Source organism: Molossus molossus, unplaced genomic scaffold (genome assembly GCF_014108415.1).
Source record: "Molossus molossus isolate mMolMol1 unplaced genomic scaffold, mMolMol1.p scaffold_m16_p_14, whole genome shotgun sequence".
NCBI classification, from domain to species: Eukaryota; Metazoa; Chordata; class Mammalia; order Chiroptera; family Molossidae; genus Molossus; species Molossus molossus.
Window position 1 is genome coordinate 66,769,507 of NW_023425349.1, and position 18,534 is coordinate 66,788,040.

The 18,534-nt window shown below is 35.3% G+C and overlaps 2 protein-coding genes across 6 annotated transcripts in view; one reads left to right on the forward strand and one right to left on the reverse strand.

Moving 5' to 3' along the window:
- Positions 1–8,162, forward strand: part of SNAPC3 (small nuclear RNA activating complex polypeptide 3) — a 33,665-nt gene extending 25,503 nt beyond the window's left edge. The window contains exons 6-9 of one of the 2 annotated variants that reach the window (XM_036260305.1): positions 2,631–2,713; positions 3,936–4,100; positions 6,600–6,707; positions 7,812–8,162. In XM_036260305.1, coding sequence (XP_036116198.1) covers positions 2,631–2,713; positions 3,936–4,100; positions 6,600–6,707; positions 7,812–7,959 — 504 coding nt within the window. In that variant the 3' untranslated portion in view covers positions 7,960–8,162. Of the gene's footprint in view, positions 1–2,630; positions 2,714–3,885; positions 4,101–6,599; positions 6,708–7,811 lie in introns of those variants that run through there. The other variant, XM_036260306.1, reaches the window with a different exon arrangement.
- Positions 8,163–11,262: 3,100 nt separating this feature from the next.
- Positions 11,263–18,534, reverse strand: part of PSIP1 (PC4 and SFRS1 interacting protein 1) — a 45,884-nt gene continuing 38,612 nt past the window's right edge. The window contains exons 12-17 of one of the 4 annotated variants that reach the window (XM_036260300.1): positions 17,094–17,149; positions 16,434–16,504; positions 15,883–15,984; positions 15,559–15,772; positions 13,753–13,858; positions 11,263–13,037 (exon numbers count right to left, since the gene is read on the reverse strand). In XM_036260300.1, coding sequence (XP_036116193.1) covers positions 12,977–13,037; positions 13,753–13,858; positions 15,559–15,772; positions 15,883–15,984; positions 16,434–16,504; positions 17,094–17,149 — 610 coding nt within the window. In that variant the 3' untranslated portion in view covers positions 11,263–12,976. Of the gene's footprint in view, positions 13,038–13,752; positions 13,859–15,558; positions 15,773–15,882; positions 15,985–16,433; positions 16,505–17,093; positions 17,150–17,886 lie in introns of those variants that run through there. The other 3 variants (XM_036260302.1, XM_036260304.1, XM_036260303.1) reach the window with 3 other exon arrangements.

The following is an 18,534-nucleotide window of genomic DNA, read 5'->3' on the forward strand; positions in this document are numbered from 1 at the left end:
TTATATGTAAGCAGTTATTGACTTTGTTTGAATGATCATATTGATGGTTACTTGATTTATAAAATGGAAATAGTAACAGTAGACTTTTGGATTATATTAGATTAATAAGAGAAGTAACTTCTTACACTAGTTTTTCTATGTTGGTTGGTCCCCACCCCCCCGCAGGGAAACTAATTTGTATCACTGGTTACCATTAAAATGAAAATTAATGGTGTTGAGATTACTCACAGCTTCTACTCTTAATCATTTTGTACACCAAGATGAGGAAAACTTTTTAATGAGGAAAATTTTTTTTTTTTTATCCTCACCCGAGGACACTTTTCCATTTTTTGTACAGATAGAGTGGGAGGGAGAGGAAGAGAGAGAGAGAGAAACATCGACGTGAAAGGGACACATCGAGTGGCTGCCACCCGCATGACCAACCAGGGCCGGGGACAAACTGCAACCGAGGTACACGCCCTTAGCGGGAACCGAACCCGGGTCTCTCCGGACCGCAGGCCGATGCTCTAACCGCTGAGCCAAACCGGCCAGGGCGAGGAAAATTTTTTTGTGTGTGTTTTTATTTTTGTTTTATTTACTGGCTGATTTGAGAGAGAAACATAAATTTTTTGTTCCACTTACTTCTGCGTTCATTGGTTGATTACTGTGTGAGCCCTGACCCGGGGTCAAACCTGCAACCCTGGTGCATTGGGACAACGCACAACAGACTGAGCTTCCCGGCCAGGGCATGAAAGACTTAGGATGGAAAACAGTTTTGTTCTTTCAGAGTTCCCTTTCTCATTAATAAGTATGCCAAAGCATTAAGTTGCCTAAATCACTTAAAATGAAGTTCATTGGAAACATTTTGTAATGAAACAAAATTTTATACACACTAAATTTTGTTTTTTCCCCCAAAAGGAGGCAGTAGTTATTCTTACAGAACTTTTATTTTGGACCCTAGCTGACCTCTTCGAGGGTTTAGAAGTCTAAATGGCAGATTCTGTGTTAGCAGCAGCCAGACATGGCATTACTGTACATTATACCCTTTGTCCCCGTGGCCACCTGGAGGAAGATGATGGCTTTAATCATATTTTACACAAAGAAAAAGAGGATCGGGGAGACTCAGTGAGCTGTCCAAGGAGAAACAGCCAAACCAGTCTTGTAAGGGTGTCTCATACCAACGCCAGATCTGTGAATGGGGGAATGAAGATAATTAAGAAAGAAAAATAGAAGCTTTAAAGTAGTAGCAGAGGGGGGAGGGAAGAGATAAACCAAAGAGCTTGTATGCATGTATGTGTAACCATGTAAGACAATGCTGAGGGGTAGGGGGTGGGAGGAGGGTGTCAGTGGGGAAAAGGAGAACTATCTGTAAGAAAATAAGTTGAAATAAAATAAATCTTCCATTTAAAAAAAATTTAGTAGTAGCAGAGAAATTGTTACCTTGAGGTGAAATTTTTTTTTTTTATTCCTCACCCTATATTTTTCTGCTTATTATCAGAATGAGCGGGAGGGAGGGAGGGAGACAGAGAGAAAACATCCATATGATAGAGTCTTCCACACAACCCCACCAGGGCCAGGGACAAACTGCAACCAAGGTACATGCCCTTGACCGGAATCAAACCCGCAACTCATTGGTCCGCAGGCCAATGCTCTAACCACTGAGCATAACTGGCCAGGGCAAGGTGAAATTTTTTAATACCTGAAGTTTACGTATCTTTTATAGTTCATAAACTGCTTTTGATTCTCATCACAATCCTATAAGGTAGAATGCCAGGTATTATTCTGATTACAGGTGAGGAAATTGAGGTCCCAGGAGGAAGTTAGGTTAAGGAGAAGAACACAGGTCTTTTTACCCTCTCCCAGGGGTCTGATTCTAAGATGAAGTGAAAGCAAGTCTGACAGAGTGGTTACCTGTTTCATCTTGGGGGAGCTTGGGACAACACTCATCCTGACCACATCCTGAAAGAGTCTCATTCAGTGGGACTGAGATGAGACTTGGTCTTGACAGTTCTGTGATTCAGTTATGCAGTTAGGATTAGGAGACACCCCTTTGACGAAAAGTCTGGTAAACTGAAAGTTAAGAAACCTAAGGGTTCAGACCAGTTGCGCAACTACTGGTATTTTGGGCAGGATTGTGTGAGTAAGAATAGATACTTACATCCTGCTTGCCTAAGAGTTATTGAAAACATAAAGGGAATTTTTATAAAAGCACATTGAAAAACCATTTATATGACAGATAAACGTAACTCCATGGTCATTATCATCACTGGGAAACACCAAATATATGGCTATTTAGTCTTTAGTTCTAATACCTAAAGTTAACTGTCACTGCTATGTATGCATATAATAAAATAATATTGAAGTTTATTTCATTTCTATTTGGATTTCTCTGATGAATCTTAGGAGAATATACAAATTTAAATCAAACCTAGTGATTAAAATAGCAATAGGATAAAATTTTATACCTTTATGCCTAGTAACTAACATAATGTTTATCACATAGGAGGGTTCCCATTAAATATTAAATTAATGAATGAGTTGAGCCTATTCTATGAAGTTGCACAAAGTTATTGTTAAACATATTAGGGTGATTTTATGACATAAACATTTTTCATGAATATTTTTTCTTAATACCATCTGTTTTCTTATAGGACTTATACAAATCAGCCTTCTTTTATTTTGAAGGAACATTTTACAATGATAGAAGATACCCTGAGTGCAGAGATTTGAGCAGGTACAGTTTCCAAAATCTCAAAGCCTTTCCAGTTTCTAGTTCTCAAAATGGTATTACTCTATAAATCTTCTTACTGGTATGCTAAGGATATTTACCTAGGAATTACTTTATTAGGTTGCTTTGTTTGATTTGGCGTAAAAATTTCTCTCTTTTAAAAATATTTTCAAAGTCGGTGTAGGTACTAGTAAGTTAATAAAAATTTTTATTCCAGGAAGAAAAATTTCCTACCAAAAACATGTCAACCATTACAGGATCTTTTTCAACTGTCCAGATTTGGATTTTAAATGTATTATCTACCATTTTAGACATTATACTAAATCTTGTTTGAGCCTTTTACATCTAAAAAAGAAACTAAATCCCACTTAAACACTTTATTAATGTCTGTTCTTTGTATTAGCTGATAGCAGAAAATCTTCCACTGTCTTTCTGCTTGTTTAGTGTACCACAGTTTGCCCTGTGTGATGTGTATGGTTGCTTAAGTACAAAACATGAAAAATCTGTATCTAATTATCATGTGAATTAGACCATACTTTTATTATTAGTATCTTGGCAAGTAGAGTATATATGTATATTTTTTCTGTGTTTATATAAATTCTCTTTCATTGTAGCCATTTGTATTTATATTCTAATGTAGCAGTTCTCAATCTTATTGGCCTCAGCATTTCTTTATATTATAAATAATTGAGGACACAAACGCCTTTGTTTGTGTGGGCATATTATAGCTATCAATTTACCGTATTAGCAAGTCAGACTAAGAAGCATTTTAAATATTGACCAAATAATCCCATTAAACATTAGCATTAATGTTTTGTGAAAAATAACCTTTTCAGAACACAGTGAAATAGTGACGGGTGACATCGTTATACATTTTCCATTCAGTCAGAAGTGATAACCCATGTCATGTAGTCTCCAGAAAAATGGTCATTGATGAAAGAACAAGAGTTGAAAGGGCAGCAAATAACATTTTAGGATTATTGTAAAGATAATTTTGACCTCAGGAACCACACTTTGAGAACTGCTGTTCTCATAGATGAAAAATTCAGAATTCCTAATTCCAACATGTATCGATCAACCACTGTGATTTTCATTTCAAGATGGCAACTGTCCAGTTAATTGGGTGAGCCAGGTTTTATGAAATACTGCAGTTACAAACTGTTTTCTGTCATTTTTAGTTTTTTCGTGTGGAGCAATGATCTATATCCTTGCCTCCACCCCCTTCCAGAACTATCATTGAGTGGTCAGAGGCCCATGATAGAGGCTATGGAAAGTTTCAGACTGCGAAAATGGAGGAGTTCACCTTCAATGACTTACGTATTAAACTGGGGTTTCCCTACTTATACTGTCACCAGGGAGACTGTGAACACGTTCTTGTCATTACTGACATAAGGTAAGTGGCAGTGCTCAGAATGTTTATATTTGTTCTGTTTTCCTTTTCTTTATTTCATGGTATGAAAGCAGTGTTGTTTTTAATTAGAGGAATAAAAGTAATTAATCAGTGCAGCTGGGCTTGGAAACAGCAAAAATAAGTGCTTTCCATTCAATGACCAGCTTTGCAACCTCTGTTCATTTGGGGCAGGGGCGAGGGGAATACATAATAAGATATGCTTTACTGTCAATTTAGAGGGTTAAAATTTTGTAAATACTTTAAAAAGTATCTTCATTTGTATATTACACAGCTATTATTCAGGTAGTAGTCATCCACTTTGTATACCACATAGGCCCTTTACAAATTTGCAGCTATATTTCTTGGTTTCTTGTCTTTTTGCCAAAATTTGTAGGAGATAAAAAGGAATGGGGGGAAGAGAATAATTCTAGTATTTGACAAATATGAACTCTTACTGTTTCACAAAGATTGTAAGTGGCAAGAACTAGAATAGTTAAAAAATGAGGTTTTAAAATTAGTTATACATTTTATATAGCTGGTATCTTCTCTCTTCCTTGTGAATAAGACTTATCCTTATTTAGGAAATCTCATTTTATGAAGAACAATATATAGGAATAAACCCTGCTCTATCCCCAGTTGGATGCCTTCCGAGAGACCATTTTAAGTTTTCTTGTGGAGCAGTGATATACCCAGGTATTTATTACACCAGCAATAGGAACTGATGGCCTCAGGAAGTCCCTGCTTCCTTTTCTTTGGGATCTCAGTTCACAGTCTCCGGATTGTTACCTCCCAGTCACTGAGTCTCAGGAAGCTACCTGAGGCAGTTCTTCACACAAAGACTTAACCTTGAAAAAGAAAAACATGGAATGCAAAACAGAATAGGTAAGACATCAGAGGAACTCTTAGAATGATGGCTGTTTGGCAGAGCAGGAGAACAACTTAATCCAGAAGACTGGAACAGGGTGGCAGAAAATAGAGAAATGAATTAGTGCCAGGAACACTGAAGGCTCAGCATCTGCAAACATGAGAATTAGTAGCCAGAAAACGAAGTGTTACACAGTAAAAGGAACCTATAGTCTGTTATATGGCTTAGGCGATAGAAGTATTAAATTATCATAATTTAAACATTAAGCATCTATTTTACCAAAGCTATAGTCGTTCTGTAGAGATGTTGAGGAGCTAAATTAAAAACAAATATTTAAGAATATAAAATAGTTGCCCCTTAGGAAGAATTTTGAAGCAAAAGCCAGGAGAGCTCATAAACGTTATATATTTATATGACTCGAATTTATATATTCTTGAATAACATGTTTTGTTCTTCAAATTTTATGTAAGCTATTCCGGCTGCTCTTGCTTTCTCTCCACTCATAGGCACATTGCTGCAGCGTCACTCCTTAAACTCAGGGCAACTTGGAATGTAATTTAGACTAAAAGCCATTTTCGTATTACAGTGGATTTAATCATTTCAGTGCCATTCCATAGTTTATTAATTAGTAAACCGTTAAAAGTTTACTAGTCAGTTTCTGGTGAAAGAAGTTGATATATTGCTACCCTTTCTTACTTAAAAAAAAAAATCGACCTTTAGAATACTTCTTGAGCAGCCCCTTCATTTTTCAGATGAAGAATCTGAGGTCCGCCCTGGCCAGTTTGGCTCAGCGGTTAGAGCGTCGGCCTGCAGTCCTGAGAGACCCGGGTTCAGTTCCCGCTAAGGGCATGTACCTCGGTTGCAGTTTGTCCCCGGCCCTGGTCGGTTGTGCCCTGGTCGGTTGTGCGGGTGGCAGCTACTCGATGTGTCCCTCTCACGTCGATGTTTCTCTCTCTCTCTGTTCCTCTCTCCCCCCCCCCCCCACTCTACCTGAACAAAAAATGGAAAAATGTCCTCCGGTGAGGATAAAAAAAAAGAATCTGAGGTCCAGCATGGTTAAGGGATTTACCGAAACCCACTCAGCTGATTAGCAGCATAGTAGAAATGACTTTTCACTCAGTTTCTTAATTCTGACACCTAAAACTAAAGTCCTACCAGTTCACATTACACAAGGAGTCAGATTTGGATTTTAGTAAAAGGGAATGATCAAGAACCATGTTATAACACATAACAAGTTACTCTAGATAGGAGAGCTAGATAAAATACTTAAGATCAATTAGTTGCTCAAACTATGTTCTATAAAAAGGTAGTAAGTGCTAAGTAAAGCAGAGATGAAATACTTTCAAGAAATGCTTCATACGGCATCACCCTCTCCAAGTCCCAGTGTATATTACTATGAAGGGATTTGGGAAGTTTCATAGAAAACATTGTTTGATCCAAAATGTTTTTTGAAGAGTGTTTTGTGGAACACAACTGGGTCAAACTTGGTATGCAAGTCAGTATATATGTAAAATTCTTGTGAGCAGAAAACTGAAAAATACACTTACTGTGTTAATGTTGAGGTACAGATATAGTTGATTCTTCACATATGACAAAAACTTTGCAAAAATTTTCATTTATTTTCTTATGTACAAAAGGCTTGTGCATCGTGATGACTGCTTGGATAGGACACTTTATCCCCTTCTTATCAAGAAGCATTGGCTATGGACCAGAAAGTGTTTTGTTTGTAAAATGTACACAGCCAGGTAAGTGATATCTTACAACCTCATTTTTAAACATGTACAGTGGAAGTCCAGGGGTAGGTCAGGCTTTAGTTTGGTTGATACAGTGCTCAGTGTCATCAGGGAACCATGTTCTTTTCTCCTCTCTGCAGTTTACAAAATCGGCTTCATCTCTCGGCTTCATCTCTAGTTTCTCCTCAATGAAATAGTAACACAGCATCTCATATATAATAAGGAGGTCAAAATATGGTTTTATAAAATTTCTGCTTTATGTGATTCTGCATGTGTAGATTGTTAATCAGTCAACAAATCATTCAGAGGAAAAGGGAAGAGTTTAGTGTCAACTTGTTTTGGGTTCCCTACCACAGTGTGCTTTTCCAAATGATAATAGGAAGACATAAATCAGATTTATTAGACCAAAATGGAAATTGGGGAATGTTATAACATTCCATGAGCCCTGACCAGTGTGGCTGTGGTTAGAGTGACGGCCCATGCACTGAAGGGTCAAGGGTTTGATTTCCAGTTAAGGGCATATACTTGGGTTGCAGGTTCAATCCCCTACTGGGGCACTTGCAGGGGGCAACTAATTGATGCTTCTTTCTCACTCACATCGATGTCTCTGTCTGTCTCTCTCTCTCTCTCTCTCCCTCCCCACTACCGTCTTCCCCTCCCTTCCCCCTGGGCTCCCTTCCAACTCCTACCACTTTCTAAAAATCAATGGAAAAAATAAGGATTAACAAAAAAAGAAAGAAAAAAAGTTTCCATGAGATGCAGAATTCAGATAAAATGAAAAATGGCATTTTTATCTGTGGCTACTAACATCTCTGGTCAGAAGACAAAATTTCAGTTGAATAATGTTGCCCATATTTCTCATTTGTATATACTCTATAACATTTTATCCTGAATTCTAAGTAAATCAGCTGGAGTTTTCAAATTAACCAGTACTAATTTACTAGTGATAAGTATTTATATATGTACAGAAAATCCTTTGAAGGATTATAGTTATGAATAAGATAGGATGAGAAGTCAATAGTAGGAATGTTATATTTACACATTATTATAGGTCATAACTTACAGCATGAGAAAGTTGATTGTAATGATGCACATCATTTGTTTTTTTAACTACAGATGGGTGACGAACAATGACAGTTTTGCACCAGACGACCCATGTTTCTTTTGTGATGTTTGCTTCCGAATGCTCCACTATGATTCAGAAGGCAACAAACTGGGGGAATTCCTTGCTTATCCTTATGTTGATCCTGGAACCTTTAATTAATAACCAACAAAAAGTGTATACTCATAGGAACATGATCAACCTGAAACAATCAGCTAAAGTTACCCCATCCCCCCCAAAAAAGTTCAAAGTACAGATTTTCTTATAAAGGAACTTGGTTGTATTTAAATGCTTAAAAATATTTTTTAATATTTATTACAAAGTAGTTTTTATTCAGTGTTTTTTGCCCATTTTAAGTGTTTATCTTACTGAGTTGTAGGAATGCTTTATATATTCTGAATACAAATCCTTTGTCATATATATATGCATTCTGATTTTCTCCCAGTCCGTGTCTTGCCTATTCATTGTGTCCGAAATGCTTTTTGCTAATCATTAACAAAATTCAATTAATACATCAAGTGGTGGAAGTATTTTGAAAATTGTTTGAAGAATGTGAACTACACCGTATACCATGAGGCTTCCAAGGTAAAGATTTTTTAAAATATCTAATAAAAATTAGGAAGAATAAAAGCAGATTTAATAAATACAATATTAATAATTATTGTGTAATTTAATCTCACAGTGGGCTCGTATAATGTTTTGGTAGAAACTAGGTACAGTAAACATTTTAATACTCACTAAATGAATAATGAATATAAAAAGATCTTGAGTATAGACTCAGCTTTACAAAAGTAGCATTTATTTATTTTGTTCTTCCTATTTATTCTACTAATTACAGTAGTCCAGAAGTAACATTTAAATTGAAGCTTTATTTCTTGACAGCTTTTTGTGAATCACAAATGCTGAGTTAAAATGTACGTACGTCAATTTAATTTTTTACGATTAAAAGATTTCATGTAACATGACTACTGGGACACGGGAAATCAACCCTATGGATTGCTAGCTCTGGCTCACTTTGGGCAATAGAACCCGGTATTCTGTGTGCGAAAAGAAAATGCAGTTTTTCTGGCTCAGCTCTTCATTCTTTTGGTCCCCCTGCTATGATAATTCTATTTATTCTCTTCTTTCACTCTGGGCTAAAAAGAAGCTATGATAAATTCCAAGGTCTAGATCATCAGGGAAAATAGTAGCCATCTATTTTGAAGTGTTTTCTGGAAACCGTTATTTGGTGGGAAATTTATTCTGTCATTTAAAACTTCACTTTCTTCTAGGTTATGTTTATAAATTCAGCTGAATTCCACACTTCCTGGATGGGTAAGAACAGACATTTACACATAAAAATAAAAAACTGATGAAGACTCTAATCCTGTGTGTTTAAAAGGTTGACAGTAAAATGTTTTATGGACTTAAAAGCAACATGTCTAATTAAGCCGACTGGTGTGAAGACCGTAGCACCTGTTTCTGGTATGTCTAGGGGTACTCTGATTCACTGATTTCAGTCAATACACCAGAGAATCAATATAATTAAGGTGTCTCAACATGGCTGGTTTACATTATTGCCTTTTTCTTTTTTGTGAATCCTACCTGAGGATATTCTTCCCATCGATTTATTTTAGAGAGAGGGAAGAGAGAGATGGGAGAGACATATCAATTGGTTGTCTTCTGATTGGGACCAGAGATCGAACTTGCAACCCTTCGATATGAAGGCTGGTATTCTAGCCACTAAGCCACACTGACCAGGGCTATTGCCTTAATTTTTACTTTTCATGTTTCTCCATTGATGCTAAATTGTATGGATTTAAAATCCTGCTGGAAAATCAGATTTACCCAATTCCTCAAAGTTCCACAGGTAAAAATGAATTTCTTTTTAAACTGCATTCCTTATAGGTTTTTCATTAGTATGCAAGGGTCTTTTAAAAAAAAAAAAAACTTTTATTAATTTTCATTACTTCATATTCTCAAAACAAAAATTGCAGAAATTATCACAACAGAAGCATTAATTCATGTGTGGCACCAATCAGTTTAAAGTATTATCCTGCTGGTTCTGAAGGTTTACTTTTTCACCAACAATACAAAGGCTTAGATACCTGTTACCATTTTACCTGGTAAAATAAAGGCTAATGTAGCCTGTTTACTACTAAAATTTGCCCATGTATTATATATCAATTATAGGTCTCCCACCTTTCAAATAGGCATAAAACGTACCTTGTGTCAGAGACCTTATAACTGCTTATTTCAATATTAAACATGACTCAAGTCACATATTTTATCTAATGAAGAAAAATATGAAAATGTCATGAACTTGAATTAATCAACAGCCTTTGTATTTAGAAATGAGTTAGATCTTGATATAATAGTGGATATAGTCATGCACAAAATCACTGTCTAGAAAAGCAATGCCTATTTCCTGAAATATCTTTTTCAGGCTTAAGTACCCTTTAAGGATAGTTTGATCTTTCTCCCAATCTCTTTATCGCTAAGGTTGGAAAATTACGCAGCACAAATTTGAACACATTTCCACCAATATAACAGGTTCTTTTCTTAAGGTGTTATGAATTTGCTATTTCCAATAGATCATTCTTTCTCTGGCCAATGGGACAAAATAAGTTGTTAGTGAAGCCTTCAGAGCCCTGTAAAAGCCTTTGCTCTTTTATGGGCCACCTCATCTTGACCTGGCATCTTCAACCAGGTAAGTGTGTGGGTACATTATGATCAGTTTATTATCCTACTATTTGAAACCACACGATGTAATAGCAATTATAAGGCTTAAGGACTAAACTGTTTATACATAAAGTCTGAATCAGATATTACTTTTCTGAATTTCTCCAAAGCAGCTGAGAAGACCAACAATTAATTCTGTTGAACCATGCATAACTTACTGTTAAAATGTTATCCAATAGTTTAAAAAGCATCAACGAGCCCTGGCCGGTTTTGCTCAGCGGTTAGAGCATAGGCCTGTGGTCTAGAGAGACCCGGGTTCGGTTCCCACTAAGGGCATGTACTTCTGGCCCTGGTTGGGTCGTGTAGGTGGCAGCCACTCGATGTATACCCTTCACATCGATGTTTCTCTCTCTCCCTCTCCCTCCCACTCTATCTGAACAAAAAATGAAAAAATATCCCTGGGTGAGGATAAAAAATAAATAAAAAGCATCAACGAAATAGGTATTTAGACATACCCCAAAAAATGTGGGTTTGGGAGGGTCTTGCTCTCTCATCTAAATTATCTTTTAAGTGACCAAGTACACAATTTAAATTGAGCCAATGCTCCTGAAAGTTCTTGGTAATTATTACATGACTTTTTCATAAGAGTTCTGAGACTATGAATCACTGACAAGAATTTCTTGAAATGAGGATTAAGATAGAGAAGGCAGTGTTTTACCACCACATAAATCAGAACTGGTTAGAGCAAGGGCAGTTGAATATTATGTGTTTCTTGGTAAGCTATGTAGATCTGTTTGGTCACAGAAAAGAAATGGTAGGGTGAACCAAAAATAACATTTTGTTTATTTTTTATCATTTTGAGCTTTTTCCCTGTCTCTCCAAATAACACAATCTCTATGACCAAGTTAACTCCCTTGGAAGCAAATTCAGAATTCCAACACTTTTTTTTGTATAAATAGCAAAGAAGTGATTTACTAGTACAGTTTAATAGAAAAATTCTTTAATCAAAACAAGTTTACATGTTGACACTCATGGCTTAACTAGAATAATCTGTCCAAATTTTAATTGTACTAAGGATAAACAGATAAAATAGCAAGAGTTCCCTTAAAACACTGGGTCCTAGGTTCCATTGTAAGACCGCTCAAAATTAAAATTCCAACTACTAAAATAATTTACCTTTTCATCAATCGATGAAAACAAAATTATCTGAGCGGTCAAACATACAATGTATGCCACATGCAAACACTTAAGTATTAAAAGCCTTTTCCCTATATTCATAGTTTCAAAACAGAAATGTCTTTTAGCAACTAAAACCACCAACTGACCTCATCAAATGACCTTGAAATACAAGTACTATCTGTTCAAAGTTAGCCTTAAATCTTTTGGGTTACTTGGTTCACTCTGACTTAGTCCGAATAAGTGAATACACAGGTTATCAAAACACCCCACTCCTTTCCTTTGTCTACTGCCTCAGAGCAACTGATGTTTCCACTTTTTGCAGTCCTGTCACATGCTCAATATAGAAATAAAAATTCCCTTCTGATATAGCCATATTTTCAAATAGGTTAGTTTCCTTATATAGTATTTTTTACTTAACTGTATAAGCATCATGGATTGTTTTCCAATTAAAAAAATACCACACTTAGTGACTTGTTTAATGAGTGTGACTTTTTTTAAAAAATTCAGAAATGTCTCAAAAATAAACTTTTCTCATTTAGTTTTCAGTTTCAGCTACTAGTACCTGTAAAGGATCTTAACTGGCTGAAGCCTAGAGCCAGATTCAATCCTATGTACACCCATTCTGCTCTCTTCAGAAAAATCATGTGACTTTGCTGAATTCCCAGCCAAAAAAATTAAATTACCTTCCAAAGTTAACATGAATTTTTGTACTTTGTGGAATTGTCAGTTCAATGTCAGTTGTGTATCTAGTCATACAAAAAGGCATACAGACCACACAGTTACAAAGCAGCGGGATAATGTAGCACAATGTAGACTGAGATTAATTTTAGATAGAAGGGAGTACTTATATAGAAGTAACATTTTATCTACCATAAAAATGTGTAACTTCTACAAAACCCACAAACAGTTGAAAAGACAGTCTGATAAATCCAAGATTTGTAAAAACCATTCACGAAACCCACAGTATTTGGGAAAAGAGCAAAGGTTTTATACAAGTAGCAGTTTTAAAAATGTAACTTTTTCCTACTATCAAGTACACATTAACATACACACACTAATTGAAAATATGCTACAACCCATGTCTTGAAAAGCAGTTCAACATTTCCTACATGGATTTTCCCTCATTCACTGTATAATGTAGCTGTTAATACTGCACAAGTACAATTAAGCAATGTTTAATTACTTTTAAACAAAGATAAAGGGATTCTGCTCCCTCAAAACAAGTTTTAAACATCAAAACCTATGCTTATAAAAATTTAAAACTTTCAGCAGTCTAAATATTTCTAATGAAAACCATTACAAACTTCTCAAATGTTCCTTATATTCCAGGTATGTCAACCTAGTTATCTAGCGTAGAATCCTTCAGAGATATTTCAGTCTCTCTCTCTTCACTGGATGGCCTAAAGAAAAGTGGGGGGAAAAAAGGTATGACAACTGGGATTAAGGGTTTTTTGTTTTTGTTTTTTTTTAATCACCAAAGATTTAGAGTTATTATTTTTGGGTGAAACTTTTTCTTTCACCATGTTCTACCTTTCTAAAAATATGCAGATCAAGCATAATATCTCAGGGAAGTATCATGGTCCAGGCCCTTTCTCTTTAAAGAACATGAACATATTATACTTGTGAAACCAGCATGTTCCCATCCTTAATGAAAAGAGGGGATACACACATAGACAGGATTTCTCTGAATTTCAGAATTAGAATAGATGCTTGACTACAAGTCCTAATATGCAGAACAAACCAAGACTTGGATACTATGGTTCCATATCTAGAGTGGGTATCACAATACAAAATAGCCTGAGATTCTAGATCTAATTTTTTACTGTCCTGTCACAATTTAAGAAAGTATGAATTCAAGTAATTAGTAAAGGTATATTTAGTGAAATTAGTCTAACATAGATATTTTTTAAAAATTGGATTCCTGTCTAGCTGTTCCCTTGAATACAGTGGCAAATTACTTGTAAAGAAAGATTTTTATGATTTTGCCTTTTTGATTTACATCTTGTTTCCTGAATTCAGGAACTGAATGATCAAAATATAATCCCTTACACAAATAACCTTGGAACAATGATTTAAAAATTAAACACATTACAACCCATTAAAACATGTCCTCACTTTTTCTTACTGCTGGCCTCATCTTTGCTTTCTTCATTGCTGTCTCCATTATGCTGTGGTTGATTACTGTCTTGAGCATCAGATCCTCCATTTAGAGTCTTTGAACCTTTAGAAGGATTCCAATGAAAATAAGTACATTTAAGATCAAAATCAAAAATAAAACATGGTCCAGAAATTTCTAATAATGTATTTTATTTGTACTCCTTAGTGTAGCTGAGGCACACAGTAAGAAGCAGGGTTGCTATATTTATGTATGGGGACAGAAAGTAGATCATTATCTGATTATTTCTTTTGTTACTGTTATCAGGAACAAGGTAGTACAGCCCTTTGGAGCTTTATGATTCATTCTGTTTCTCAGAAAAAACAATGAATCAGTGAAATCTCATACATATCATTGCTTTTTTAAAACAGAACATGTCAAAAATAGTACTTCTAATTAACATGATTTTGTGCCCTATTACTAAGTAAACAATAATGGCTTCCATGTAAATCTTAACACATCTGTAAGGACACCTATATATCATTCCATAATAAATGAATAAAAAAAAAGTCCAACTCCTTTTGAGTTGTTTTCTCCATTAAGCCGCTGCTGCTAAGACAGAGTTTGAGGAACTGGTAAATGGTACTGACTCTGTTTTTAAGAGTCCATCACAGACACATCATAAAATATTTATGGTTCAAATGGCATTATCTGGAATTTGCTTTGAAATAAATCTTTGGGAGTGTCACAGAAAACATAATGGGGATATAAGACAGCAATGGTCATTTACTGATAACTGAAGTTGGGTGATGGGGGTCATAAGAAGTTCATTTCTCTCCACTTTTGTGTAGGTAAGAAATTTTTCCTAATTTAAACAAAGAGAACTATTAGTAGTGGTGACCTTTGAACAACATGGGTTTAAACTGCAGTATTTCAATAAACACAGTAAATATGTTTTAATAACATTTTCTCGGCCACCTGGTGTGGCTCAGTGGTTGAGCATTGACCCATGCACCAAGAGGTCACCAGTTCAATTCCCAGTCAGGGCACATGCTCAGGTTGTGGGCCCAGTCCCCAGTGGGGGACATGCAGGAGGTCATCAATTAATGTTCTCTCACATCAACGTTTCTATCTCTCTCCCCTCTCCCCCCCCCCTTCCTCTCTCGCTAAAATCAATAAAGAAAACATTTTCTCTAACTTGCTTCTTTAAAGACTAGGGTATAGAATGCATATACAAAATATGTTAATCGACTGTTGTGGTAAGGCTTCCAGTCAAAAGTAGGCTATTAGTAGTTACGTTTCAGGGGAGTCAAAACTTCTATGTGGATTTTCAACTGCAAAGGGGTTCAGTACTCCTAACTCCCACATTCTTCCAAGAATCTATTCTAATAGTAAATACTAGTATTAACTAAAAGAAAAACATGCTAAGGTTGAGTACATCACTATATTCTGCTACATGCAGAAGAGACCTTTTCGTAATTTAACGTAGATAAGATATTGATATATATAAAAGCCATTTTGGCCTTGTCCAGTTTGGCTCAGCAGTTAGGGTGTCAGCCTGTGGTCCAGGGAGACCTGGGTTTGGTTCCCACTAAGGGCGTGTACCTTGGTTGCAGTTGGTCCCCGGCCCTGGTTGGTCGTGTGGGTGGCAGCCTCATGTGTCCCTTTTACATGGATGTTTCTCTCTCTCTATCTTCCTCTCCTTCCCTCCCACTCTGAACAAAAAATAGAAAAATGTCCTCAAGTGAGGATTTAAAAAACAAAAACAAACAAAAGCCATTTTGTTAAAAGCAGTCCCAGCAAAGAATTTATTACCACATACATACCTGCTTGTTCCTTTTCTAGCTTCTTGTTTGGCCCTTTCTTCCCTTGATCTTTGGTTTTATTTGCTTCTTCATGCTGTCTTTGTTCGGCAAGAGATTTATTCAGCACTTGTGTGATTACAGAATCTCCTTCACCAACCAAAAACATGTTCTTAAACTTGTTATACAACATAGTAGACTTTTCCATTATAATCTGACTCACTTTGAATCGCCGTATCTGAAAAAACAAAATACACATAATTATTTTCCTAACTGATTTTTATGTTACTTTTTAATGAAGTGGTTTTGAGGAAAAATTTAAAATCTGCAAGACTTAAGATCACTTACTTTCTTCAGTGTTGTAATCATCTCTGTATGTTTCTGAGCTTGTTGCATTGTGACCTGAAGGGAAGCTAGTTCATCCAAGGCCTCAATACATCTGTTCACATCCTTCACAAAACAGTAATTTTATAACTGTTAATTACCACAACATTTGTAATCTACTTTTATAAAAAATTTCAAATAACAAGGCAGTAAAAAATAACCCATGATATTCCCTTTTATCTTAAATGTCTAAATACTTATAAAATGTGAGAGAATCAGAAGCTGTAAGAGCAGCACTGTATTTTGAAATGAGGTAAACACTGCCCTGGCCGGTTTGGTTCAGTGGTTAGAGCGTCAGCCCGGGGACCAATGAGTCCCGGGTTCGATTCCGGTCAAGGGCACATGCCTTGGTTGTGGTTCATCCCCAGCCCTGACTGGGGTCGTGTGGGAAGCAACCAATGTGTCCCTCTCACATTGATGTTTCTCTTTCTCCCTCCCTTCCACTCTATCTGGAGATAAATGGAAAAATATCCTTAGGTGAGGATTTTAAAAAAAAGAGAGAGATAAACACTTACAAGATTATCAATTTTGAGTGAATTTTTTATTTCAGCATGTATCCTTTGAAGTCGAGAATCCATTGATGTTTCTATAAATTAAAATGAAACAATAAATAGTTTTTCCAAAAACAGTATTTCTTTGTAACATAAACAAAGTATAATGGAGAGATTTGGTAAATTTTTAAAATGTTTTTAGTAATCTGCCCATATCACTCAGAAGTTATCTGCCATTCTTAGTATTTGGTTTAGGAAAGCAGCATCCATTATGTAAGGGAAAAATCACCGTCTAGCTTCATATTTCTCAAGTAAGTACTCTGCACCCAATAGACTCCTATTCTAATCTTCAAACACTGTTTCACCTTCCACATTTAATGAGAAAGCACAGAATCTCTAACAGAAACCAGATTTGTCAAAAATGGGAAAATATCTAGCTTTTGGCAATGTTACAAAAATTGCCTTAATCTCATGAGTATTAAAAATAAACATGACTCGTTAACAAGTTCACTTGGTTACAATATAGTGCAATGCATATAAAATCCAAGAGGGATTTGAAAAAAACTTATTTGTAGTATTTAAGAACATGAAATGACATTTAAAAACCTAATCATAAAAATATTAAGTGTCTGTATAAACTTTCTGTGTATAACTTGATATATCTTAGAAAGTAAAATAACTAACCTCGCTTCTTCTCCACTTTCTTAACTTCTGGCTTCTTTCCTTCATCTTTATTCTGCCTATCAAATGTTAACACAGATATTTGAAAACATTGGAACTTTGTGACTGATTACCAAATGCTCATAATCCCTTATGTAAAAGTTAACAATCTTTTCCTTTAAAATCGTGAGGCATTAGCCTAGACACAAGTAACTGCCTATATATAATTCTTATAACTGCAATGCCATAGCATTGACTGTACATATAAGCAACTCAGAATTTGAAAAAACAGGCTAAAATAACAGAACAGTCTAATGTTTCATTGGCATCACAAATAAAATTTTAATAGTCAACATGATGAAATTTTTTTTCCAGCAATAAATAGTGTATTGTTACAAGACCAGTTATCAGGGCCTATGGACAAACGGGCCATAGTGAGAAGAGAATGCCTACAATTGTTTTGTAAATTCCACATCACACTTACTTTAAAAAGTAACATGTCATAAAAGACATTTAATTGTTCCCACATCTCCAAAGGGTAATATCAGGGGTCTGAAGTTCATTTCCACATTAAATAGGCTGTTTAAAGATAATAGTATTTTATAAAAATGCTTTTTGCCAATATATCAAGCTTAGATGATATTCACTAACATTTACATACCATTTCACAAATGAAAAGGTACCATGTTACTGTAAATAACCATTTTAAAAAATGAAGTATTAATTTCTAGTACCTTGGCTTGGAGTTTGAGCCTTATTGTAAACCAATTCAAATAGACAAGAACAAAAAATATCTAAAAATCAGGGTGTTTTTTTTAAAAAAACTTTATTTTAAAATTTTGATTACAGTTTCATTTTTGTGTTCTTAACAAGGCTATATTTAATCTCTCAGGATTAAAAAAACAATTAAGATTCTAAAGAATTAAACAACAAAGGAATGTCAAGGGAAGGGCACAACTGCCCCATTATCTGGAGTATAATAGCTATTCCAGTTCAACACCTAACTTCAAAACAAAATTAATTTTTATATTTTCTAAATGAAATAATGTACAACCACCATCTTTTCAGCTTATTCTAATTTTTCATACACAAAGCTTCATTTTAAGCTTGGAAAAAAACTTTTGCCGACCTTAGTATGTAGTGTGTACCTTACAGGAAATTTAACAATCATAACACAGTATTAATGCCATTAATGAAGTCCTCAATTTAGAATCTGGAACATTCTTCCATCAAAGGGGGGGAGGGGGAAATTCAGTCCAATGAGTCTGTCTCAAGATCTTCATCTCTTGTTTGCTCCACTTGTATTTTCTTTTCAGTAACTGGATTAATGCTTTGAGCCCAAAATGAGATATATTTTTTATTACTGTAGATTACATGTTGTTTGGCTGGGAATACAATACAATAAACTTTATTTTGCATAATGCATTTCATACAAGCTGCATCTGAAATGCTTTACAGAGCAAAA